Below are 27,933 nucleotides of genomic sequence, written 5' to 3'. Positions count from 1 at the left end.
CTTTGGACCATTACTCTCTGCATCAAACTAAATGTGCTTTTGATGGAATTATTGTACCTATTGTACATATATATATATATATATATATATATATATATATATATATTTCAATTTTTTTCAGTGTCAACTGATACCAACGTTAAAAAGTATTTATATTATTCATAAGGAAGACAAAAAAGTGATTAAGGAAATAATTTTTATTTTAAAAAAGGTATAACAAAGAAAAAAATAGGCATCAAAAGGAAATGGTTGGTTGGACTATTCCTTCCTCCAAGACTCATCCCACTAGCCACCTGTTATGGATCAGAGATGGTTGTTATCTTCAGATCTCTAAATGTTTTTTCTTTACTGAGAATCCCATTTTGTAAGGCACTAACCCTGGTGGTCTAGTGGCAGCGGGGTCCATGCTGGTTCCGGTCCTCTAGGGCAATTCATAAAGGCGCAGGCGCGCTGACGTGATTGCGCCAGCGTGCATTGGCGTGGAAATTCAAATGTATAAAAGGGGATTTTTAGTATTAGTTCATTGCCCTTTGTAGGTTCAATTAGCTTGTTCTTTGGAGCTTATTGTTGTGAATCCTGAGTGATCCTTCGTGTTTGACCCATACCTGCTTGCTTACTAAGCTGATCTCTCCAATCCTGACCTTTGCCTGAATCTCTACTACTCTCATGCTGAATCCTTCCGATTGATAACCTGGTTTAGACCCTTGCCTGCCTGACGATTCCTACTGCTTGTGCTGGCCTGGCCTACCTGTTCCTGGTGGCTTCCTATCTTCCAGTATCCTTGTAAACAGTCGTGCCCCATTGCCTGCCAGAACTTACGCCTTACACCTCTCGTTAAGTCCAGGTGGCATCTGAGTAAGCTGAGGGCTCCTCCCGAGGCCAAAGGCGGTCACTTAACTGGTGAAGTACGAGCCGAGACCAGGGTGCCTGGCATCTGTTCTGGTGTTGGGTGCTGACCGTGACACATTTCCAGTATAATTTGCCTAGAACTGAAAAAACAGAAAGCTTTTAGCACTAAAATATATATATATATATATATATATAGTCCATTAGGCTTAAATGAATCATTTTCATTATGTATTCAAAATGATGTCTCCTATACTCAGATGTAATACCAAAAGTTATACCCAGTGTCCTACTGTTAAATCTGTGTTATATTGTCTACAATCTTAATTTGTATGTTCTCACGTAATACCTTCCTATAATTATACGGTAGTTGAATATTTTACTGTTCTGGATACTATTAAAACGTATTGGCTTACAAATGTCTGTAACCTTGTTCTAAGATAAGAGGAACTGCTTAGTTTTGGGTTGAGCGTTACAACTAATAGCCATTTCCAAGGCTGAGGCGAGTGCTGGTGGCATAACTACTTGCCTGGGTGCAATTGCAACCCCCTCATCCCCTTGGGGCCTATGTTAAACTTATCAGTGGGTTGGACACCAATCTACAAGACATTCCCATGGGGGAAGAGAGCCTGAAGTAGCAAGTACCCACCCATGGCATACTTATATAAATAAACACAGCCCAAAAACATTATGTACTCAGATTATATGCCTGAGGTTATATTATTCTTTAGACATTCATCAGTATCAAAGTTTCTTTCTCTTGACTTGCACTTACCTGTTTATATATAAGTTCAAATCCTCCGACATTACAGTTAGGGTCATCCTTGTAATCAATCACCACACGTAGAATGTCCTCTACCATTGGTGGAACAATTTTCCACATTACTGACGTGTCTTTGGTTATGCCAGGTTTGTATTGTATCTCAAGTAGCCAGGGCTGGAAGTTTTCTCCAAACAGAAAATCTGAACCAAAAAGGTCAAAACTGTTTTTCCTGCACTTCACATTTTCCAGAGTGGCCTTCATTGTTTGAATGAGGGCTTTCTTCATCCCTGGTATAATGATTGAATCCCAGACTTGCTCTTTTCCGATTGTACAAAGATACTCTTTGAATTCGTCACTGTGCCACATGTTTTCTTCAGGCAGGTTGGGGTGACGATTTGGTGCATTGTTTAATTTTTTCTGTATGGCGTAATTACATACATGGGTGGCGCTGGAAGGATAAAACAATACAATTGTCAGGTTTATGTGCCTGATCCATCACTAGTAATCCAGTGTCGGTATGCAGTGAGTCACTAAATATTCTAATCTTGCCTTAGCCATTCATTAGATTTAGCAAGCTGACTACCATAGTTAGAGCAAAATTACAGAGCCCTGTAACCAATGCAACTGTTACAGAATCAGAGGTTAGAAGAACAGAGCCTTTAGCATATTCATCCACTTCACAGATGTAAAGGAAACAAGCAAATACATTTCATGCCATAAAGTGATTTATCCCAAACATTATCGTATACACCGTGGATTAAACCTATAAATTACCTTTAAGTTACAAGCAACAATGGCACAATTGTCCAAGGTGTTTTATAATGTAATTCTTACTTGTTAAATTAAAAAAGGTCTTATGATATTTATACCAGTTTGTAACATGCTAAAATAAGGCAGAGAGTAATCTTATTTCTGTTTGTACATGAGCCTCTGAGAGTACAAAGCAGTGAAGTCATATCAACATCACGTCATTACTGTATAACAAATAAATAGAATGCAAGATTTTGCACCCTCTACTTACGTATCTAATCTCTCCAGCGTGAAGGGCTGAGATGAGAAACGGAGGAAACTGTGCTTATAGAACCAGATAGTTAAGGGGTACCAGTCCGTTATGAGGAAATGCTGACGGAGATCAAATTTGGTTCCATATACAAGAAGTGGCCTCTCTATGTACTTTTCAACCACCCATTCCTTTCCCAAGGAACATATGTCTTTCAGATCATTTCTGCAACGTATCCCTGTAATAACATGTAAAACATGAATCAATCTCTGTTTAAATCAATATTGTAGTAAACCATTCTGTAACACCTGAAGCAACAAAATCAGCATGCGTTGGACCAATAACTAAGGTTGCTCCTTTGAAACCATATTGGTCCTACATCTCACACATCTAATTAGGAATTCATTTATACATATTCTGCATTATTTCACAGAAATAACCATAATCATAACTGTGAATTGGCCATGAAGAATGGGAATTTATTATGTGCCAAAATGTATGAGATGAGATGAAAACCCTCATGGATCCTCCCAAAACCTCACTGGCGGTGAGGTTCCTTACCCTTGTATGGATCACATAGAAATAGCTATTACTATATAAGCCCTTGCATGATTTTCTGCATTAGTTACTGTATGTGAGTCATTTAATGTCCTGTGGGGGCACCCACCAGTAACCTGAACTTTTGTTTCCCCCCTTAACAACAATTGAGTACCCATTTCACAGATTCTCTTACCTCTTCCTCTAGATGAATTTCTTGGTTTTGAAATCCAGATGTTTTTTTCTCCATCTATATCTAGTTGTGGGTTCACTCTTCTCAGCTTACATAACAATTGGTGGCAGTAATCAACATACTTGTCTGAATTCTGTATGTGCGCACCATGACTGTAACAATACAAGGGCAGGGATGAGAGACAGTTATACATAATACACATCACACTATTGCAATACAATGTTTATGGAGAATATTATAATGTATACCAATAAGTTTATTATTTACGATAAATATCTGTTCTATGTGATTTGTTTTAGGCCCTTGTATTCGTAGATTTTATGGTTTTTACACTTGCTAAATAACTAAAAAATCATGGATTAAGTAACTATAAGAAAAATTCATGAATTTGCGCAAAAACTATGATTTGAAGAAACAAACATTCTATGAACATTCATAAATCACCCCATAGAGTGTTCACTGTCATTGTTTTCCTATAATCAGGACAATTTCTTTCTAAATCTAAATTTTTATGAATGGTTTCATCTGACATTACTTACTGCATAACCTGATAGTAGTCACTTATGAAATGTTTTCTATCAACTATCCCGGCACATATTATGTCGTCTTCATCCTCATGTGTCAAGTCGTACAGATGAAACTGGCAAGCCACAAGGGCTGTTACTATAATATCTTCTGGAACAATTCTTGCAGGGCCATGATTGTTTATTTTAGCATCTACAGAAAAAAACATAACAGGAGGAGATTAATAAGAAGTGAGAACAATAAACAAATATAGTTGGTTGGAAAACCATGAGATGCCATTGACTCCATTTCAAGTCTAATCTTACAGTGTAAAAATGAACAAGGTGTTATTGTCCAATTATAGTCACTGCAAAGAAGGGGTCTTGTTTAAATACTACAAGTAACTCATTTTCTGTTATCAGAGTAGCTGTAGCTATACCAGGTGCCGCTGCTTTTCCCTTACCTGACATGCAAATAGCCGTTTTTGCTTCCTTATCTTTCCGGCTGGGAATAACTTCATCTTGCAAAGACTTCCCATTGGTTCTCAAAACCCATTTTAGGATACCACAAGCCGCAGTCATGGTAAAGTCATCTAAATAAAGGTAAATTTTTTGTTAGAATACTCTATTTAACCAAAAGATGACACTAACAATAACTGTGAGAACAAACAGGGCAAATATTTAGTTTCTAAAGAAAGATGGAACTTTGAATTATATTTCTAAGCTGTTGATACTATGGATTTATTTTCCTTTACATATTAATGTATATAGGCACAATTTATAGTAGATACAGAGAGTTGTCGTTAACATGCACTATAATATACTTATGGGAACTTCTAATAGTCGTTACATTAGAGCACATTGTATTTAGGGTGGAACATTATTTCATATGGACAGCTATATAGAACCATTGATTTCAGAATCCCTCTTAAACATTCTAATGACTAGGTGATAAGTGAGAGACATCAAGGAGAGGGGAGGGACTAGTCATGGCCTGGCCAGTGTTCTATATTGGAATGTGTGCTCTGTTGCCTTTTCAAATGTTATATAAATACATTTGTGTAAAAGCTAAACCATAATAACTATTCCAGGAAAAAAATGCAATATATAAAATAACCTTAGTGTTAAACAAGGGGCCCCATCCATTTTTTACCCATGAGCCACATTCACATAAAACAAGAGTTTTGGAGCAATGCAAAAATGATAAAAGTCCCTGGAGGTGCCAAATAAGTGATGTGATTTAGTAGCCCCTACGTGGCCTGACAACATACAGGATCCTCTACATGGCAGTACACCTAGTTTATATGCAATTTAAATTTGCCTCCAAGCCTGGAATTTAAAAATAAGTGCCTGTTTCTAGGCCAACGAGAGAAACATCCAAAGAGTTGGTGAGCAACTGGTTGCTCATAAGCCACTGGTTGTAGATCACTAAGTTAAATAATACTTTGGTTTTGAAGGATATAAAGCCCAGATTTAAGATACTATACCCAAGACATAATGACATGATACAGTACTTTATGCACACTTACCAATGAATGCTTGTTTTTCATTTATCTTACTAAACATGTAGCAACGAGGGAAGAAAGTGTGTGGATTCGCATCACACGACAAACACCATTGCCTTAATACTTTGCACAGACCACTCTAGAATACAAAGAACATATTTAGTTATGCATTTTATAAATATAAAAAGTCAAAAAAGATTATAGCAAATAAATATACGAAAAATTCTAGGAATTGGAATGCAACGACATCTAGAGAGCCACTGATTGGCCACATTTCTGGCTTCTATATTCCCACCAGGTCACCTGTGTCCAAAGAAGTTACATTGTGAGTATGACCAGTGACAAGAGGCATCATATCATAGCCTTGTTTTCTCTTGGAAACCCTATGTAAAATAATTTCCACTTCCATTTACTGGAAACCGTCTTTGACTTGGAAATAATGGGTTCCAATCATGTTAACTAGAAGCCATATGATTCAGATGAAAGAAGCAGTCCTGCACAGGCAGACTGTAAACATGCAAATATCAAAATGCCATGCACCAGTATTTATTAATGGGCCAATGTGGAGCTATTTGGGCCTTTACACTGGTTAAATACTGGGGCCTCCAGTTCAGACATGGATCAAATCATCTAAAACAAGTTGCTTTTTATTTTTTGTTGGGCTATTATAATAAAATGGCAAATTTCACTGAGAATGTGGGGTTGAATTACGAATACATTTACAAATAGTATTTAATAAGCAATTCGTTTTGATCAGTCTACTGCAAGATAGAAATGAAAGCTCTAATTGGTTGCTATTGGTCATTGTAAGTCACTGCAGTTGGCTCACCTTGGTTGTGGCGTACAGACTGCAAAAGTGATTGGTTATCTGATCCTCTTTCAGAAGATGGAGTTCAATTCTTTTGCGTGTCAGGATGAGGTTGGGTTGTATGTCATAACGACTTATAATCTAAAAAAGAAAAATAAATACAAAATGTATTCATGGAAGGCAAGTACACTAAAATGATTAGTAAACTTCTGGAGCATTATATTACTTCTTTTACCACAGAAGAAATAACAACTGGCCTAGTAACTGCTAGTTATGCTGCTACCATACTCTGTAATTAAGTTGCACTAAGTACTGTAGCTTGCTAACTTGCTTGGCTCCTCTCCACCAGTGACATCATGCACTTTAACTGAATAGTAAATGTAGTGCATTAATATTTATGTTCATAGAAAGAAATATGTTTAGCTATAGGAAAGGGCAAGTCATTGTACACTGTTCTGGGTTGAACAATGACAATGGTGTGATAAAAGAAAGCATATAATAGTAAACATTAACAATATTTATCTTAATGCTCAATTAAATTGGCCATATCCATGAGTGGTTAGATTAAGATTACCCACACATTTTTTACATAGATCTTTGTATTGTACAAACATAAATATGAATTTACCTTATGTCCATATGTTGGGTCACGAAATACAGTTTTCTTGGGACCAGCATCTATCAAGAGAAAAACATTGCATTAGTATCATTATAGCAGTTTATTAGATTGCTCAGAAAGGTTCCACTAGTAGCAGATTCTGCCCATATTTCCCAGGCACATTAGGGAATATAATATTATCTCTATAATATTAAGGCTTAAGACTAGAGTACTCAACTGTGTAACAAAACCATGTTTTTTGGTGTCAGGTGCCTGCAGAAAAAGTATTCCTTATAAATTCTGGCCTACGGATGTGTTTATGTGGAATATTTTCAGATCAGAAAGTCACTGGAAGATAAAGTTGGATGCAACTTTCATGCAATTGTCGCCTATTCCATGAGGTTTTATCCAACTCTACTTCATCAACTTTGTGCTCATGAAACCCCAGGGCAGACATTTATATGCTAGCATGTGGGGAGCACTAGGTTCATTTTTATCATTAACAATTCAATATCTCTAAAATCCTTGAAGAGATTTGTTTTTTTTAAGCAGACTTACTGAAGGTGGGGGCAATTTTCTTCACCCATCCTCTACTTAATAGGCCTCTCTCGAAGTCATTGGATCTTTTAAAGTCAGTCCAGAAAACTTTCTTTTTCTGTGGGATATTTAAAGAGAAACGCATTAGAGATTCCAAATACAGTAATTTCTTAAAGGTGGCTTATACAGAATAAATTGCTTGCATGGGATCATGTTTCTTCTGTGTGATATTAAGGGACCTTAAGGTATATAAAAGAAACAAATTCATAAGTCTTGGGGTTTGGAAATAGCTGTAGTGGAAGAACATAATAGTTTGTTATACAACCAATACTAACTGTGTACTTGTTGCATATTGGGCAGATATCAGGGATAAATGTAACAATGCTCTTCACATCTACCTATTTCCTTATGAGTTGGCTATCAGCATATCTACTCACAGCAATACACTGGTACCAATGTAAAATATTTTTTAATATTGTCAATTGTAAAAATGGCCATTATAGGTATATTCAGAATTTCTATGTTACTTTAGTGGATTGTGTCTATGTTAGACCCAGTTGCCTCCTTCCAGCCAATCATGGCTCTCACAACAGGACACATGAAGAGCAGAATGTGGCTTATCTGTTATTCACTTCTAGTGTTCTTTAACTTTTCTATGTAAAGTCATTATAGCCTTGGGGAAGTCAGGCACCAAACTAAGATCATTTACATTGTAGGAGATGGACTCTCTGTGCAATGTCATTTTTAGGTTTTTTTCTCCTAATATACTTATATTCACAACATAGGCTAAAAGAATTCCTGGTGCTGGTACATTACTTACCTCAATTGATGTTTTAACCTGATCTTCGAAGCATCTCTTCTGTCTGGATACACATTCGTCACAGTACATTTTATCCCGTTCAGGTGAAACTGCATGTGCAAAAGAGATATAACATACATATATTATATTATCATGAGTGATGAATAATGAGATAATATTTTAACAAACCACAAAGAGTACAAAATGAAGATGGCAATTTACTACAAAATTCCCAGGACTGGAGAAATTCAGAATAAAACCATAAACATATTTTATGAAGCCACATGATAACACAAGACAGTTCTTTGAAATAATCTTGTAGAACATCATGTACCAGGACATATACAGGGGCAAATCTATTTAGGAAAGTGTTAACAAATAACAACAAATTTTCACAGTTGATAAAGGTGAAGATTAGAAGTTGAACACATTTATTCATCTAAATCATGTTCTGCCACTAATATGAAAGAAGTGTTGGACTATAAGGTTAAAGATGGGACATGGAGTAGTAACAAGTACGAACTAGTTCATTTCTAGTAACAGGTAGAAACTGTTCAGCCAATCAGAAGATAGCATTTAAGCATTTAACTAATTACCATTAGGCTTCTTAGCAGTTTTTCTTGTACTATTAGATTTGTTAGCCGCCTTTCTTTTCCTATGAGCTTTATTAGTAGTTTCTCTTTGCCTCTTAGCTTCAACAGTTGTTTCTCTTTCGCTATTAACTTCATTACTCGTTTCTATTTCACTATTACCTTCAATAGTTGTTTCTCTTTCGCTATTAACTTCATTACTCGTTTCTATTTCACTATTAGCTTCAATAGTTGTTTCTCTTTCACTATTTACTTCATAACTCGTTTCTCTTTCACTATTAGCTTCAATAGTTGTTTCTCTTTCACTATTTACTTCATAACTCGTTTCTCTTTCACTATTAGCTTCAATAGGTTGTTTTTCTAGTGATTCCTGTTTGATCTGTTAAGAAAAAATATTGCAAGAATAAGAGATTCACAAAAGTAAGGTAAAAGTGTAAAGTAAATGCTACAGTTCCACACGTTAGGCCCATAACCCACTGGTGCAATGTGGAAATGTATCTAATTTGATAGGAAAACAAAAGATTCATGAGCAACCAATGTCCTCTCTTGTATAACTGTGTATATACAGGTATGGGACTGGTTATCCACAATGCTCGGGACCTTGAGTTTTCTGGATAACAGATCTTACTGTAATTTGGATCTTCATACCTTTAGTCTACTAGAAAATTGTGTAAACATTAAATGAACCCAATAGGCTGGTATTTCTTCTTAGTTGGGATCAAGTACATGGAACTAATTTATTATTGCAGAAAAAAAGGAACATTTTTTTAAAAATTTGGAATTATTTGGATAAAATGTAGTTTAGGGAGATGGCCTCTCTATAATTTTGAGCTTTCCGGATAACGGTTTTCCAGATAACAGATCCTGTACCTATATATATATATATATATATATATATATATATATATATATATATATATATATATATATATATATATGTAAGTAAGGTATTTTTGGCAGCAATACTACATATGCCTTTTCATAAAGCAGCAGTGTAGAAGTTTAATATATATATATATATATATATATATATATATATATATATATATATACACCCACTTTTTTATTTTTAAAAAAGAAGAGGTAAAAAGGAGGAAAAGGGATTTGGTCTGCATTGAAGATACTTTAAAAACTCCACATGCACCTTAAACGTCCATTATATATTAGGTCAGTATGTAGGAAAGTTGCTAAAGTAAATCTGTACTATGAAAGGAAAGGCAGTCTGAAGAATAAAAGAATGTTCTGTTTTAATCTACAAATATCTCCTGCCTACCTCAATTTCTTCAACAGCATTGTCATTAGGTTTCTGATAAAGAAAGAAAATATATATTATCAGTTTATGGTTAAACGCTTCATTTGACAGTAAAGAATATGCTAATACTGGGTATTTAAACATAGCTCTTTGCCAAATTATCCCTATTAATATGGGCCAGGTGTAGTGATGGGCGAATTTATTCGCCAGGAGCAAATTTGCGGTGAATTTGCGCGATTCTCCGCCAGCGAATATATTTTGCGAAACGCCCCCGTGAAAATTTGCGGTATAAATCGCCGGCGTCAACAATTTTTTTTTCTAATAAACGGACGCCGGGGTCAAAAACGGGCGCCGGCGTTAGAAACTAGACGCCGGCTTCGTTTCGCAAATTTTTCGCCGTTACGCGAATTTCGCGCGAAATGCGCAAATTTTGCGGCAAAGCGAAACGGCGCAATCACTAGCCAGGTGTAGAAAAATGGAGTTTAGAAAAATTGAATTAATAACAGTCAGAGGCAGGACTAGACCTCCCCAGGCCAGAAAAACCTAGGACCCCCTACAGCCCATGATTTCCATATACCCAACATGTACTGTATACATCTGGCAGCACAAGTCAAAGGAGAGGTATCACTGATTCTTCTTAACAGACCTGAAATGCTACACATTGGTATACACTGAAAATACATATCAACTGTAGCATATTAAAGTATGTTCATGGACCTACATTCTCCACAATATGTGGCCCAATATGGAATGGGTGCCAACTGACAAATACCTGAATCCAAATTTTATATGGACTTTTATTTTTAATTATTTGTGAATAAACAATCTGACTTATATTGACAATATGACACAAAAAATAGCAGCCAGTCAGTGACTATATTTGTTCTGCCAGCTACAAGTACAACAATGAAGCAAAAACTCTATTGGATACGGCCCAGGCACAACAATTCTTTGTGTTGGTAAATAAACAATAGTGGGTTTATCACACGTATCAAATTAATTTTGCCATTAAGAATTGCTTTGATTGTGATGATTGGAGGGTTTAAGATGCACATTTAATCTTTTTTTTTTTTTTTTTTTTTTACAGGAATCATTTTAATATTCTTAAAATGATAATTTAGCTAATATTATGCAGATAACTGAGATTAGCATTTCTATAAAAGGTAAATAAAATATTTGTGAAATTCTGATAAATTGTCACTGCAGATTTTACAATTTTTGAGACTTTTTATTGGTGAGCTGATTCTTATAACTTGACAACATATTGCATTTAATTATATTAAATACATTATATCTATATTATATATATTATTTGAAACCTTACCTTTTTACGAAGTGGAAAGCAATAAGAAATACATTTCCAAAGTCTTTTCGTTAAAGTGTTCATTGTAGAATGTAGATGTTATTTGATTTTGTTATTTGATTTTGTTATTTGATTTTCTATAAAGGAAGAAAAAAAAATATATATGTTATACTATATATATATATATAATAATATACAAGAGCCATAAATATCCTGTAAATTATATCCTTATAAATATCAGTTATAAACGGTGAGTAGTGATGTCATTTTTGTCACACAACTCACTAAAACTTGTGTATTATAATAAATAAAGTACCTCTTGTTGGAAAATATGAGGATATTAGAAGTTACCACTGAGTTCCATGAACTGTATAAAAGCACTTGGCCTTCGACCTTATATGGTCATTGAATTGATGTTATTGTTGCAATCAGAGCTTAGTGATGTCATTGTTGTTATCAGAGTTTAGTGATGTTATTTCTGTCATGACTCACACAAACTGTATTATTACTGTATATATTATGATAAATAAAATATGAAGATATTAGAACTCACTTCAGAGTTCCATGGCCTGAACTCCTCGCTAACTTATAATATCCTTATATTTTACAAGGGGTACTTTATTCACTATATATACTCACTATATATACAACTCTGTTTCTCTTATGTATTTATTTATATATTTCTATCCTTAATATCAGTGTTAGTAGTTTTAATATACCTCACTCTCTGCCTCTGATACTTACCTCAGTTGGCTGGAAAATCAAATGACAACTTGGATCCTGTTTCCTGTACTACATGTACAGAAAGCTTAGGGTCCATTATGACATCACTATGGAAGCACTCAGCCTTTGACCTTATATGGTCATTGAATTGATTTCATTGTTGTAATCAGAGCTTAGTGATGTCATTGTTGTAATCAGAGCTTAGTGATGTTATTTCTGTCATGACTCATAATAAATAAATATCCCCTGTTGCAAAATATGAAGATATTAGAACTAACTTCAGAGTTCCATGGCCTGGAACTCCTCGCTAACTTCTAATTTCCTTATATTTTACAAGGGGTACTTTATTCACTATATATACACACCTCTCTCTCTTATTCATTTATATATTTCTATCCTTAATATCAGTTTTAGTAGTTTTAATATACCACACCCTCTGCCTCTGATGCTTACCTCAGCTGGCTGGAAAATCAAATGGCAACTTGGATCCTGTTTCCTGTGCTACATGTACAGAAAGCGTAGGGTCCATTATGACATCACAATGTCATATGATGACATCACAATGGCAACCATTGTGAGGTCATAACAATGGTTGCCCATGGCAACCATTGTGATGACCTCACAATGGTAACCCATGGCAACCATTGTGATGACCTCACAATGGTAACCCATGGCAACCATTATGATGACCTCACAATGGTAATCCATGGCAACCATTGTGATGACCTAATGGTGGTAACCAATGCAACCATTGTGATGACCTCACAAAGTCTTAAGTCTATTTTGTTGTTATTTTTGCAGTTGTTTTGAATGAAACAGATTATGCACTTTTGTGAATAAACCCAATAGAACCGTAAGGTCCAGAAATATAGTCTTTGATGAGGTGTCAAAGATTCTCCATTGTATGTTACTAGCTTTTCCATGAAATAAGATCCTGATTTAACCCTTTCCCTGCCATCCGTTTTGTCCTAGATGCGAACATCTACTGCCAAGCAGTTTTTAGATATTTTGCACTCTTTCACTTTAAGGGCCTTTCCTGGGGTGGTCTTTTAGTTAACCCAGGAAAACAATATATTGTTTTTTTCAGGACAATCTGAACTTTCACAATATGCAAGAATTTTGGTGTAATTCTACTTCTCTAAAAAAATATTGGATTCTAAGTGTCAAATAAAATGAAAAAAATCATGTTGCACGAAGAACAATCACATATATCAGAAACATCATTCATTTTATGTACGAGAACACAGCCGATTTAGAAGGGTCTATGTCTCCTGAACGCGACAATACCAAATATATATAGTTTTATGGAGATTTCTCACTTGTATAGCTCAAAATCTACAAGCAGTACACAACCAAATTTCCAAAGCAACACTCCCCAAATGGCATACTTTTGATTTCAAGGCCAAACATTCCGCTAACAGTAGGTTTACCCTAGAAAACTACCCATTACTAGAAAGAACAGATTCTGGTGAATCAAAAATGGGTAGAAATATCTTTCTACTCCAAACCACCAAGTTGCAATTGTTTCCTAAAGTTATAATGTTTTATAGAAATTGGTGAATTTTTTGAAAAATGACCTCAAAGCTTCCACTCTACAGCAACATATCTCCCACACATCATTAGGTATCAATGTAAAACACCCCAAATATAAAATCCTGGGTCCACTGAACAGTTTGATGCCCAATATGAATAGATGTACCCAAGCACGTGGCATAGGAGGCCCCAAAAGGAAGACCCCCCGTTTGTTCTGTCATTTCAGATACTGCAAAATCAACACATTTACATCGTTTTGGGGGGCGGCAAAGGTAGAAAAAAGTACGTTCACCCCAGAAAACCATATATTTTCGGAAAGTACACATTCCCCTGAATCCAAATTTGGTATGCAAGTCTTTCTACACCAAAGTACCAAGCGGCAAACCATTCCTAAATTTGGTGATTTTGGCGACATTTCCAAGAATCACCTAAAAATTTCTACCCTGCAGCATCGTATTACCCACATACTTTTAGGTATCAAGAGAAATCACCCCAAATATGAAAGCCTAGGGTCCTCTGAACAGTTTGATGCCCAATATGTATAGGTGTACCCAAGCACGTGGCATACAGGGGCCCTAAAAAGAAGACCCCCATATAGTCTTGACATTTCAGGTACTGCAAAATCAACACATTTACATTGTTTTGGGGGGGGGCAAAAGTAGAAAACAGTAAATTCACCCCAGAAAACCATATATTTTCGGAAAGTACACATTCCCACGAATCCAAATTGGGTATGCATGTCTTTCTACGCCAAAGTACCAAGCCGCAAATCATTCCTAAATTTGGTGATTTAGGTGACATTTCCAAAAATCACCTCAAAATATCTACTCTGCAGCATCGTATTACCCACATACTTTTAGGTATCAAGACAAATCACCCCAAATATGAAAGCCTAGGGTCCACTGAACAGTTTGATGCCCAATATGTATAGGTGTACCCAAGCATGTGGCATATAGGGGCCCTAAAAGGAAGACCCCCATATAGTCTGACATTTCAGGTACTGCAAAATCAACACATTTACATTGTTTTGGGGGGGCAAAAGTAGAAAACAGTAAGTTCACCCCAGAAAACCATATATTTTGGGAAAGTACACATTCCCACGAATTCAAATTGAGTATGCATGTCTTTCTACGCCAAAGTACCAAGCCGCAAACCATTCCTAAATTTGGTGCTTTAGGTGACATTTCCAAAAATCACCTCAAAATATCTACCCTGCAGCATCGTATTACCCACATACTTTTAGGTATCAAGACAAATCACCCCAAATATGAAAGCCTAGGGTCCTCTGAACAGTTTGATGCCCGATATGTATAGGTGTACCCAAGCACGTGGCATACAGGGGCCCCAAAAGGAAGACCCCCATATAGTCTGTCATTTCAGGTACTGCAAAATCAACACATTTACATCGTTTTGGGGGGGGGGGCAAAAGTAGAAAACAGTAAGTTCACCCCAGAAAACCATATATTTTCGGAAAGTACACATTCCAACGAATCCAAATTGGGTATGCGTGTCTTTCTACGCCAAAGTACCAAGCCGCAAACCATTCCTAAATTTGGTGATTTAGGTGACATTTCCAAAAATCACCTCAAAATATCTACCCTGCAGCATCGTATTACACACATACTTTTAGGTATCAAGACAAATCACCCCAAATATGAAAGCCTAGGGTTCTCTGAACAGTTTGATGCCCGATATGTATAGGTGTACCCAAGCACGTGGCATACAGGGGCCCCAAAAGGAAGACCCCCATATAGTCTGTCATTTCAGGTACTGCAAAATCAACACATTTACATAGTTTTGGGGGGGGCAAAAGTAGAAAACAGTAAGTTCACCCCAGAAAACCATATATTTTCGGAAAGTACACATTCCAACGAATCCAAATTGGGTATGCATGTCTTTCTACGCCAAAGTACCAAGCCGCAAATCATTCCTAAATTTGGTGATTTAGGTGACATTTCCAAAAATCACCTCAAAATATCTACTCTGCAGCATCGTATTACCCACATACTTTTAGGTATCAAGAGAAATCACCCCAAATATGAAAGCCTAGGGTCCTCTGAACAGTTTGATGCCCAATATGTATAGGTGTACCCAAGCACGTGGCATATAGGGGCCCTAAAATGAAGACCCCCCCTTGTATGTTCTGTCATTTCAGGTACTGCAAAATCAACACATTTACATCGTTTTGGGGGGGGCAAAGGTAGAAAAAAGTAAGTTCACCCCAGAAAACCATATATTTTCGGAAAGTAAACATTCCCACGAATCTAAATTGGGTATGCATGTCTTTCTACTACAAAGTACCAAGCCGCAAACCATTCCTAAATTTGGTGATTTTGGGGACATTTCCAAAAATGACTTCAAAATTTCGACCCTGCAGCATCGTATTACCCACATACTTTTAGGTATCAAGACAAATCACCCCAAATATGAAAGCCTGGGGTCCTCTGAACAGTTTGATGCCCAATATGTATAGGTGTACCCAAGCACGTGGCGTATAGGGGCCCCAAAACGAAGACCCCCATATGGTCTGTCATTTCAGGTACTGCAAAATCAACACATTTACATTGTTTTGAGGGGGGCAAATGTAGAAAAAAGTAAGTTCACCCCAGAAAACCATATATTTTCGGAAAGTACACATTCCCACGGATCTAAATTGGGTATGCATGTCTTTGTACTCCAAAGTACCAAGCCGCAAACCATTCCTAAATTTGGTGATTTTGGGGACATTTCCAAAAATGACTTCAAAATTTCGACCCTGCAGCATTGTATTACCCACATACTTTTAGGTATCAAGACAAATCACCCCAAATATGAAAGCCTGGGGTCCTCTGAACAGTTTGATGCCCAATATGTATAGGTGTACCCAAGCACGTGGCGTATAGGGGCCCCAAAACGAAGACCCCCATATGGTCTGTCATTTCAGGTACTGCAAAATCAACACATTTACATTGTTTTGAGGGGGGCAAATGTAGAAAAAAGTAAGTTCACCCCAGAAAACCATATATTTTCAGAAAGTACACATTCCCACGGATCTAAATTGGGTATGCATGTCTTTCTACGCCAAAGTACCAAGCCGCAAACCATTCCTAAATTTGGGGATTTTGGGGACATTTCCAAAAATGACTTCAAAATATCTACCCTGCAGCATCGTATTACCCACATACTTTTAGGTATCAAGAGAAATCACCCCAAATATGAAAGCCTAGGGTCCTCTGAACAGTTTGATGCCCAATATGTATAGGTGTACCCAAGCACGTGGCATACAGGGGCCCCCAAAAGAAAGACCCCCAAATGGTCTGTCATTTCAGGTACTGCAAAATCAACACATTTACATTGTTTTTGGGGGGGGCAAAGGTAGAAAAAAGTAAGTTCACCCCATAAAACCATATATTTTCGGAAAGTACACATTCCTGCAAATCCAAATCGGGTATGGATGTCTTTGTACTCCAAAGTACCAAGCCGCAAACCATTTCTAAATTTGGTGATTTTGGTGACATTTCCAAAAATCACCTCAAAATTTTCACCCTCTAGCATCGTAGTTCCCACATACTTTTAGGTATCAAGAGAAATCACCCCAAATATGAAAGCCTGGGGTCCTCTGAACAGTTTGATGCCCAATATGTATAGGTGTACCCAAGCACGTGGCATATAGGGCCCCAAAACAAAGACCCCCAAATGGTCTGTCATTTCAGGTACTGCAAAATCAACACATTTACATTGTTTTGGGGGGGGGCAAAGGTAGAAAAAAGTGCGTTCACCCCATAAAACCATATATTTTTGGAAAGTACACATTCCTGCGAATCCAAATTGGGTATGCATGTCTTTGTACTCCAAAGTACCAAGTCGCAAGCCTTTCCTAAATTTGGCGATAAAAGCAACTGTTTTTACATTTCTGAAAATCGCCTAAAAATATTGCAATTGGCCGCATTTATCTCACCCAATTTCTTACATACAATTGTAAAACACCATAAATATTGATGCCAAGGGTCTACTGAACAGTTTGATGCCCAATATGCATAGATATACCAAGGCAGCTGGCATGTGCGGACCCCAAATAAAAATAGTGAATATGAGTTTTCTCCGCTGCCGATTCGCCTTCTGTGAACATAGACCCTTGACTTCATATTATTTGCCTCAAGACCCTCCTAACAGCAATGACCCCCCAAAACCATACATTTTTGGAAAGTACACATTCTGCCGATTCCAACAAAGATAACGACGTCTTTCTACACGAAACTACCAAACTGCAAAGCTTTTCTAAACATATAGGTTTTTACAACATTTCTGAAAATCGCCTAAAAATGTTGCAGTTTGCCGCATTTATCACACACAATGTTTTACGTACAAAGAAAAATCTCTCTAAATATGGACGTCAGAGGTCTAATAAATAGTTTGATGCCCAATATGTATAGATTTACCAAAGTATGTGTTGTGTATGGACCCCAAATGAAAAACGTGCCTATGAATTTTCACGCTAGCCAACTAAGCTGCAGAAAAGAGAACCCTAACTGTACGTTATGTGCCGTAAGACCCCCAAACTGTAAAAAGACCCCCAGAAACCCATATATTTTTGGAAAGCACATATTTTGGCGGATCAAACTAAGTAAAATCTATCTTTCTATACCAAAGCACCAAACAGCAAAACGATACTAAAGATACATAAGGAACAATAATGCAGGGATAAAATTGCAATAAAACCACAAAAATAGCGTAAATCAATGAAATAACAAAATAATTGTTCTGACAGCGTAATTAGTGGCCGAAATCGATTATCCAATAGTCACGCTGCCAAAATAACACGTTTTTAGGCAAAAAAAACAAAAGATAACAGTATAATGAATTCGTAAAAAAAAAAAAACCACCTGTTTGTGTATACATATTTGTGCACTAATAAAAGTTATCTGAGTGTGCAAATACATGTAAATAAGTGTAAATAAGTGTAAATAACTGTACAAAAGGGACCAAGTGTGCTAAAATTAAAAAAAAATATTTTTAAAAAATTCCAATCTTTACTAAAATGCATAAATGTACTGTAAGTATGTGTAGGTGCAGGTAAGTGTGTAAAAAAAACGTGCACTTACCGTTTTTGGAGCAGGAGAATCGCTGTCTTCTTTGGAGGAGTCCTGGCAGCGTGTCTGCAGAGTTGCTGCGCAGCAGGAAGTGCGTGGGCGGCTCTGCAGGCAGGAAGAAGGTGAGTGTAGTAGCAGACGCTCCATGCGATGCGTCTGCTACTTTGAAGTCAGATCTGCGACAATCGAGTCGCAGATCCGACTTGACAGCCCCCCAGCCTCGTTGCCTAGGGGGCTGTCTTCTCTCCCCACTCTCTGCGGAGGCGGCAAAAGCCGCCGAAGCAGAGAGAGAGCTCAGCTGCCAAAGAACGTACAATGTACGTTCTTGGCAGCCTGAGCATTTGCCTGCCAGCACGTACGCCGTACGTGCTTGGCAGGCAAAGGGTTAAGAGATCTCTAAGAAATACATATAACACCGCCTGTACTGTATTTCATGGAATCGTCGCTTTGTAACATTTTTAAACCCAATGAAATCTATAGATAGCATTATCTTTGTTCTAATATACACATACTGTAAATTACTCATGCTCAATGGAGCACATGGGAATTAAATATATCAACAAATTAGTGATTAGATTTTTCTAGCCAACTACAGGTAGAACATGAAAACAAAACTTTAATGGTTGCCATGGGTTACTGCTAGGGATTCCTTTTACCAGTCAGGAGGCACTGGGATGCTGGAGGTGGGTAATGACATAGAATTCAGCAGATCGATGATGTAATGGGGCAAACATCACAGCAGACATGCGGTAAAATGAGAATATATATTTGGGGTGGATCAGGGATTAGGTAGGCAGGCAAGGGTAAAATTTATAGAAATGTATTAACAAGTACATTGTTGTTAAATTTGAAATTCAAGCCCCTTTTTAGTTAGGCTACTGAAAAACCAGCCAGGTGCCAACCCTAGTTACAGCCCAGGTGCAAATTTGCCCATTGAGTTCAAATCATTTATAGACCAGTTTGTGTGCAAGAGGTGCAGGAACATTAACAATTCCAATGGAAGCCAGCATTGTTTTGCAGTTATATGTGTAAATATCTAAAGGGTCAGTTGGAATGTAGACTTCCAGATATCTGAGTTATCGCCCAATTAACTTCAAGTGAGCTGGGAAGAAACGCTGGAAGCACTTCTGATTTGTTCATATTGATTGTATAGTTGAAGGGAGCTTTCTAGGAGAAATAGTCATTGGCCTAGAGGTTAAATGATCAGCCTTGAGGTGGGATCTCATATTAGAGACACTGGTTTGATTCCCTGTTACAACTCCTTAGACCAGTAACTCAATCTCCTGGTGTCCCGGCTTACTTTGTGCACCTATAATGGCTGCATTGTTTGCTGAGAAAAGTGCTTTGAGGCCAACAGGAGAAAATTGCCATATAAATGATTCCCTTGTGTTTCTGTAGCAAGGAGGGTAATGACTCCAGTAAGTTGGGCATTACAAAGATCAAATTATCAGCGAATACTCTTGTCTGGATACTGGTCAACCATGATAACAACTTAACCCAATGATGAAGCTTGTTCCATTTTTAATATCAGATGGACTTCATTCTCCTCACATATAGTGGGCAGTTTGCAGCATACACCAATAATCATTTTCTGTAACTTTAGTCCAGGTGAATTCTCTACCAAGAAGGATTCCACGCCCTCCCCAATTCCATTCTTTTTCATTTATTTTAGTGCATGGCTTTAATTCTGGCTGTACATAAAGATGAACTCCTCTGCCCTTCTATTCCTGTAATAATATAATATCCTCCTTATTTCTCCACAATAAAGTAATTACGTCTTCTCTTCTCCTGAATATACAGTCCACTCGTATCAAGTGGAATCTTTTCAGGTCATCCATTATACAGTTCTATCAGTAAGTGTGCCGAAAACACCAAGAGGCCTATTTACTAACATTCAGATTTTTTTTATTTACTAATCATATTTTGTTTCTCTAAATATTTGAGTTTTTAAAACTTCTCTAATACTCTACTGAGATTTATGAAGTGTAAAAACCACAAAAAACTCTGATACAAAACTTCTCCAAGTAAAAGCAGTCCAGGTCCCATAGAAGTGAATGGGAGCTGTGCTGATCCTATTGGACTTTTTTTTTTGAGCCATTCACACTTTTACAGGTTTTCTAATATTTTTTGCTATTAATCACCTGAAAAACTAAAACTTGTTAGAGGCTTTAGAAGTATTCATATTTTTCTGCACTTTTCTCCATTCATACTTTTTATATTCAGATCTTTTAATAAAGTTCATGGCATTCGTAAATCTTTGAGAAATAGGGGGATAGTTTTGTAATAGATGAGCAATACTTAATACGAAGCCTTTAGTGCACCACTGCAGTCCCTTTCAGTTGAAGTTATTTAAAAGTCCCCTATACTTCTGCCACCCCAACAGTCATTGGTAGTGATGGGCGAACTTTTCCCGTTTCGCAAAATCGCAAAACGGCGAAAAATTTGCGAAATCGGAAAGTTCACGAAAAATAATTGTGAAATTCGGTCGTTTTCACTCAATAATTGTGATATTTGAAGGGTTTCACAAAAAAATCGTGACATTTTAAGGTTTTCACAAAAATATCGGGAAAATCAGACATTTTCACAAAAATACTGTGAAAATCGGAGCGAAACACAGAAATTCGCCACTAATTCATGGCAGCCGAATTTATTCGCCCATGGCTAGTCATTGGGTCCATTGTCTCCATTGTTACACCTCTGTGAATCAACATTGGGACAGAGTTTGCTCAGGTATTTACCTGCTTGTTTGGCACACGGTTAAAAAAATTGCGAAATCGGAAAGTTCACAAAATAAATCGTGAAATTCGGTTGTTTTCACTTAATAATCATGATATTTGAAGGGTTTCACTAAAAAATCGTGAAATCTGAAGGTTTTCACTTTAAAAATCGGGAAGATCAGACATTTTCACAAAAAATTTTGAAAATCGGAGCGAAACACAGAAATTCTCCACTAATTCATGGCAGTCAAATTTATTCGCCCATCACTAGTCATTGGGTCCATTGTCTCCATTTTTACACCTCTGTGTGTCAACATTGGGACAGAGTTTGCTCAGATATTTACCTGCTTGTTTGGCACATGGTTAAAAAAAATCTTGTTCTACTGAGATAATTGAATTATTTTTTTGGGAAATTCAAACATACTTTTATTATTAACAGATGGGATCCATTAGCTTCATGATGGTAGGGCGCTCGTTTGGTTGACCTTTTAACTAATTTCTGCAATTTTATTTTTTTTTAATAAAAGGGATTTGTTTTATTATTTATGCTGCAGATGACCCTGTAACAGCTATGGGCCACAAGTGCATTTGCAAAAATATACATCTGTATGAAGTTTTGGGACCCTAAAAAGATGTTTCTGTATGGCTTACTGTCTTTCAACTTGCCATTGATTATTGCAGAAAATTAAGTGCATGTTGAGTTAGTTTATTACCTATTATGGGCGAATTTATTTGTTACGTGCAAATTCACGGCGAATTTTAATGATTTGAAGCCGGTGAATAAATTCCCAAAATTTGCTAGCAATTAAACCACGCCCAAATTAGCCTATCACTATTTATTTGCAATGTTTGCAGCAATAAGAAGCTGAGCTACATAGGCACACTCATACACATTCATTTTTAACACAAAGATTTAACAATAAAAAATATATAAATTCATAACTTTTGGATTTGGGCAAATACTCTTGGCATGATAATTAGAATGAATCTGAACTGATTCCAAACCCTCATTTGTATATTGGAATCTGAACAAACTCCTTAAAAAATTGCATAATCTGGAACAAAAATTGTTGTCCCAGTTTTACAGTGCTTTGAAGTCACATTTGGATTCACTGAGGCAGAGCACTAAGTATGATATAGCTCGACCCTTAATAAATCTGCCAATTAGCGTGTATGTAGGAAATATATATTTTTATGAATGAAATCTAACAATGGTTAAAAATAAAATAAATAAAATTATAAATCTTGTTTTTAATTTTACATCTGCCCATATTTCGGACACCCCTGAAAAATATCAACTTAATTTGGTAAAATCAGAGTATTTTTATCCCTCCTAAAATTAACAAGGCAAATCCATAAGCATGGGTAGACAGGGAAGCCATTGGATAAGAAGGAAACTAGGTTCAGATTAGCCATTTTAGAGAGGTATTCTAGGGGGTCAAAAATCATTCTCATATTGAGATTTGCAGTTTTTTCAATTATCTCTTTATAATCTTTATCATCCTATGGCACATGTTGCTTCCCCATGATCCCCTTCAGGACATGGAGATCTCAATCTACAGTAGATCTTCAGTTGGTAGCCAGTTGATCACATGAGCAAAAAAACAATAAAAAAATATGCTAAAGCTAGTAGCTAAATGTTTTTTCACTGGCATTATAATAGCACCTTGAAAATGTTATTGCAGTCGTATAACCTTATGGAAAAGGATAATAAAAGTAGTGTCAGCTTCAGTAAAGGCTGGGCAGCCATCAGAGAAGAACAGGTCTACAAACACAGGTTGCCACCATCTTGTATGGGGCCCTGATCATCAATGTTTATATGGTTCAGTATGTCGCTTTTATGTCACAAATTTACTTGCACTCAGCCTCCAGAGAAAAGAAGGATTCTAAAAGCAGCCCACGTGTAATTATAGCACTCACTAGTGATTTCACTGTAAATGTGCAAACACCAACATTTTTATGTAATAATTGCTGTAATATGCTTAAAACCCTACACTTCCCAAAGACAATTATAACAAGCACTTTGCTCCTAATATTTCCATCGTTCTATACTACAATAATCATTGTGATCACACAGTCCTGTATACAACAGTTCTAAAGTATAGCATTGGGATTCCTATTACTGAGGATCAGTTTCTTGATTCAGCATATTATTCTCAACAACAGTTGTCCCTGGGACAGTGTTGCCTTAAATCTGTTTCAAATGACAAACCATACATTTGCTACACAATTAAGCAATACAGTTTAATATGAAGAATTTCCATGTCTGTTTAGTAATGAAGATTATTTAATTTGAGAACATTGTTCTTAGAAAAGTAATAAGACAAGCAATAGCCTACGTAACTGAAAATTTGTCAATTTCTTTATTTTTGGTGTAAACATGGAGTGAAATAAATTTTTGGAATAATTAAGATTGAAACCAAGACTGTTGCATTGCTTTTCTCAAATGCTTTCAAATTGTGCTGTAAAGTAAAGAAATAAGAAGGGAAACTGAGGCAACGTTTTTGGCAAGTGGTGCAAAATGTTTATACTTCATCTCAGATATCACATCACCCCCTTCCAGGGCCGTTCCTGCCATGAGCAGAGGTGATCCGTGGGCTGCTGCCGCCTGAGTTACAAAGGGCGGCAAAAAGCCGCCTCCTGTAAGTTTAAGAGCGAAATTTCCATTTTATAAACCGGAAATTTAGCTCTGCTAGTGCAGAAAGTGCAGTACGCGCTCGTTGCACTAGTGATGCTGCCCCTTTTGCCCCGCTCCGACGCTAAACTTTTAAGCACAGAACGGGAGAGGGGGGCGGCATCGGGTTGCTGCCTAAGGCGGCAGCAGCCCACAAATCACCCCAGCCCCCTTTACAAGTGTCCCACAGCATGACAGCCACTTGGAAGGTAGTAGGCACAAGGAACAGATGCTACTCCATGGAGTAGATTTTTTTTCATTAGAACCCACTATTTTCAAAGTCCTTCAACAGATAAAGCTGTACTCTAGGCATCTCAAACTCTGGAGCCCATAGAAAAGCTGAAAGGATCTCAGGAAGGGGTCCCATATCTTAGGGTTCCTTGCCGGGACATCCAAATCCTCCCATCCATCTAAACCATACGCCATTATGGAAATACATGTGGAGGGTGATGAACAGGAATCAGCTCTCACCTGCAACTGCAGGATAGAATATGCGAGATGCACGACAGTCCACACAGGTGTATCCAGCCACAACTGCGGTCCAGTAGTGTGTGTAAGCACAATAAATTGCTTCCTAGCAGCTGCTAGAGGTAGTAAGCACCCCCGGATCAGGGACAGTGCAGACACATCCGTCTCCGGCAACTTCTCTACAAAACGGCGGCAGTGATGAACATCTGGACCCGTCTTCCCCCAAGTGCTTTAAAGTGCTTCTCGCACCCAAAGAATGGAGACGCGGAAGTCTTGCACAACTGGGCTGATTGACACAGGCGCTGGCCAACGATGGTACTCCAGAACGAACCTCGCCCGAACCCACAGCCAAATAATTTAGAGCAAAAAATGCAAGACTGTCTTCTCCTATTCGGTCCAGCAGCCTGCCATGAGGATTTAAAGAAACAGTACACACAGCAGCTCAGCCTTCAGAAAAATCTTTAACCCATGCCTTTGGGCACCAAAATGTAATGTTTTTTTGGGCTATTTTAGATTCAAAGGGTTAATGTCTGCCAGCTATGGGAATAGAGCATGTGTACATTGGACTCTAACACACCAGGCTGGAACCTGAGATGTAGAGCAACAGGAGGTTCTTGCAACAAAAATGTAACAGATTATTTGTCCAAGACAAATGGTCCACTGGTTTTGCACATAGCTTAACACTTGGATAGATACACCCTCAGGATCTCAGATCTGTAGCTGGCCTCATTCACAGGGTCCCTGCCCCTGGACTTTACTCTCTAGAGGTACTGGTCCCTCTAGGACAGAATGGCTTTACTGGGCCTTGTTGCACCCAGGCTCCCTGGAAATATCCAGCTGGGTCAAACACCAGACGCGAAAGAGGAAAATCCACCCCTTCTGAATTTGCTAGTGTAACCCTATGGAATTTTGCTCAATAGCAGTGCCACCACCTAGTGGAATCCAGGGATACACCTACCTATGGTGGACCCCACTAAGAAACAAATAATACACACCAATGTAGTAAAACAGATACATTTCTGTAATTTGGATCTTTATACTTTTAAGTCTACTAGAAAATCATGTAAACATTAAATAAACCCAATAGGCTGGTTTTGCCTGAGATAAGGATTAATTATATCTTAGTTAGGATCAAATACAAGGCACTGTTCTATTATTACAGAGAAAGATGAAATCAGTTTTTTTTAAAAATTTGGATTATTTGGATAAAAAGGAGTCTATGGGAGATGTGCTTTCTGGATAACAGTTCTCCAGATAATGGGTCGCATACACGTGTGTGTGTGTATATGTATTTGGAATGTAATGATTAGAAATCTGCTCTACCTGATCCAGCGCCCACTGTCCAGCATAATTTGTTTGCTAGTTCTGCTTTGTACCTGTGAAATATAAGTGTGTAAGTACGAGGTGTTACATTCTGTCAGTGTAGTCATATATTCTGAGAATAAGCAGAGCACCATAACGTGTTCTAAGAGAATTACAGCAGAACCCCCATTTTACATTTTTCAGGGGACCAGAAAAAGTGGTGTAAAATCCAGGAAAATGTGGTGGGACCACAAAACAACAATGTAAAATGAGGGGAAACTGAAAATCAGTTACTGTATTAGTAACTGGTGTGAGAAACAATTTGTGTGATTTAATGATATGGAAATTCATCAGGTTTGCAGACTCCCAATTATTTATTATTTCCTGGGAAATGTTATGTCTTATCCTACAGACATCTATTAGATATTGGTTTCTCGCAATTAAAAAAAGAAACTTTTGCAAAATAACAATTAGAGCCATGAACATAATCAACCATGCAGAATGTCATTTGATTTATTGGAATCCAACTGTCAGGAAGTTCAGAAAAATAACGGGCTGTGCAATATGGTTTGGGCACTTCTCTACTAGTGTAGAATTTACCTACTCCAATCAAATCCGCTTGGGTTTTTAACGCTTATTTATTATTCCATTTTCCAGAAAATTAGCTTTGTGGGTAAAAATTAGATTTTTTTTTAATCCGATTTCTACGAATTTTGCATTTTTTTTTAGGAATTTCCACTCGAAAATTCAGTGAACTTGCTGGTATTGCACGAAACCCAGCTCACATCATAAAATCATTGGGACTTCTTCCATTGATTTTTATGCAACCCTCGGCAGGTCTGAGATGTCGGATTTTCAGATTCAGACTTTTTGTGTTTAATAAATTCAAAAACACTTGTGATTTTATAACAAAAAAAATGATGAATTGTTCGTGATTTTTGCATTCGGAGTTTAGTAAATAACCCCCTTAGAGTAACAAACAAATCTTAGTATAAAAAGGCTACAGGACTATATAAATGCAGGGGAGATGTGTATATTTGTCTCTCCTCTGTGTCGTTTCTGTGCAAAAGGGGAGGAGTCCCCACCTCTGTGAGCTGACAGGAAGGAAGTGCTACACAGGACAGGGTTGTCAGGTTGGCGGGTTTCCAGCCAAATTGGGCTACTAATTTAAAGCCCAGGCGGGTTTTAAAAGTAAAAACTAGCCAAGGTACAGATTTGGGCCTTTGGCTAGTTTGTACTTTGGAAAACAGCCAGAGTTTTTTGTTGCCCGTCCCTAATGTGCCAGGCCTGCATCTCCCAATGCATGTTGGTTAATGTCGTTTTTGTTTAACAATTTGCTGACAGCCAAGTTTAATGTAAGACTACAATACCCAGCATGCAAAGGGACGGACTTGTGTAGAAGTCGGAAGTTACCAGATTTTGGGATCTGTACCCCAGACTCCCGTCCCTCTTAAGCATTCTCACATTTTCTGGTGACTTTTCTCAATTTCAGCCAATTTTAGGGCAAAAATCTGCTAGCCAACAAAATGTCTATAGGTTGATCTGTTTTACCAACATTTATTGAAATTGTATATGAATTAGGGCCTCATGGGGTCCCTATACCTCCTGGGTCCCCCTCTGTAGTTACGGCCCTGGTGACGGGCGAACCTGTCCTATTTTACTTCATGGGAAAATTTGCAAATCAGTGAGAATTTGAAAAAGGTGTATTTTTACATATATGTATTTTTTTTTAGATTTTCCCACTGCACATATTGTGCTATTTTTGGGCTACTTTTGAAGTGACTCGTGGCTAGTTTTGAGCTGGTTTTGTAGCTGATTTTGGAAATTAGACCTGACAACCCTGGTGCTGACTTACCACCTGTCCGTTATTCCCTGGGACAGATAGACAGGCAGGTTTGTTAAAGTTATCTAGTTTTCTTTTTTGCTCACACTTGACAACAAATACTGGTGCTCACCACATCCACAAGTCTTTCTAAGATGAAGTCCACCTTTGTGTAAGAAAACAGAGGAACGCAGAATCTTCGGTGGGCTAGATAAACCTGCCTTTGAGGAGAAACCCTTATAGGAACAGTAATACCAAAAAAATGAAAGTGTTGTAAAGTAATTAAAATATAATACAGTGTAGCCCTACACTGGTAAAACTGGTGTGTTGCTTCAGAAACACTACTATAGTTTACAGTGGTGTGAAAAACTATTTGCCCCCTTCCTGATTT

At 37.4% G+C, this 27,933-nt stretch overlaps 1 protein-coding gene across 4 annotated transcripts; it reads right to left on the bottom strand.

Moving 5' to 3' along the window:
- Positions 1–182: 182 nt before the first annotated feature.
- LOC121401569 (tubulin monoglycylase TTLL3-like) lies at positions 183–27,751 on the bottom strand. 4 transcript variants are annotated; one of them, XM_041586879.1, is made up of 17 exons: positions 27,676–27,751; positions 25,742–25,794; positions 11,256–11,371; positions 9,953–9,985; positions 8,842–9,058; positions 8,111–8,199; positions 7,312–7,408; positions 6,784–6,833; positions 6,177–6,296; positions 5,372–5,486; positions 4,307–4,435; positions 3,879–4,056; positions 3,343–3,491; positions 2,631–2,847; positions 1,622–2,057; positions 968–983; positions 183–361 (listed from the first exon to the last, which is right to left on the bottom strand). In XM_041586879.1, the coding sequence occupies exons 3-17, from the start codon at positions 11,316–11,318 to the stop codon at positions 297–299; spliced, it is 1,974 nt and encodes a 657-aa protein (XP_041442813.1). In that variant the 5' UTR covers positions 11,319–11,371; positions 25,742–25,794; positions 27,676–27,751; the 3' UTR covers positions 183–296. The 4 variants fall into 4 exon arrangements, with proteins under 4 accessions (XP_041442813.1, XP_041442812.1, XP_041442815.1 ...); XM_041586878.1 differs by lacking the exon at positions 27,676–27,751 and having other exon boundaries at positions 25,742–25,944; XM_041586880.1 differs by lacking the exons at positions 183–361; positions 27,676–27,751 and having other exon boundaries at positions 839–989; positions 25,742–25,943.
- Positions 27,752–27,933: the final 182 nt, after the last annotated feature.

Source organism: Xenopus laevis, chromosome 3L (genome assembly GCF_017654675.1).
Source record: "Xenopus laevis strain J_2021 chromosome 3L, Xenopus_laevis_v10.1, whole genome shotgun sequence".
In the NCBI taxonomy this organism is placed as follows: domain Eukaryota; kingdom Metazoa; phylum Chordata; class Amphibia; order Anura; family Pipidae; genus Xenopus; species Xenopus laevis.
This window is presented reverse-complemented; position numbering and strand designations above follow the sequence as displayed.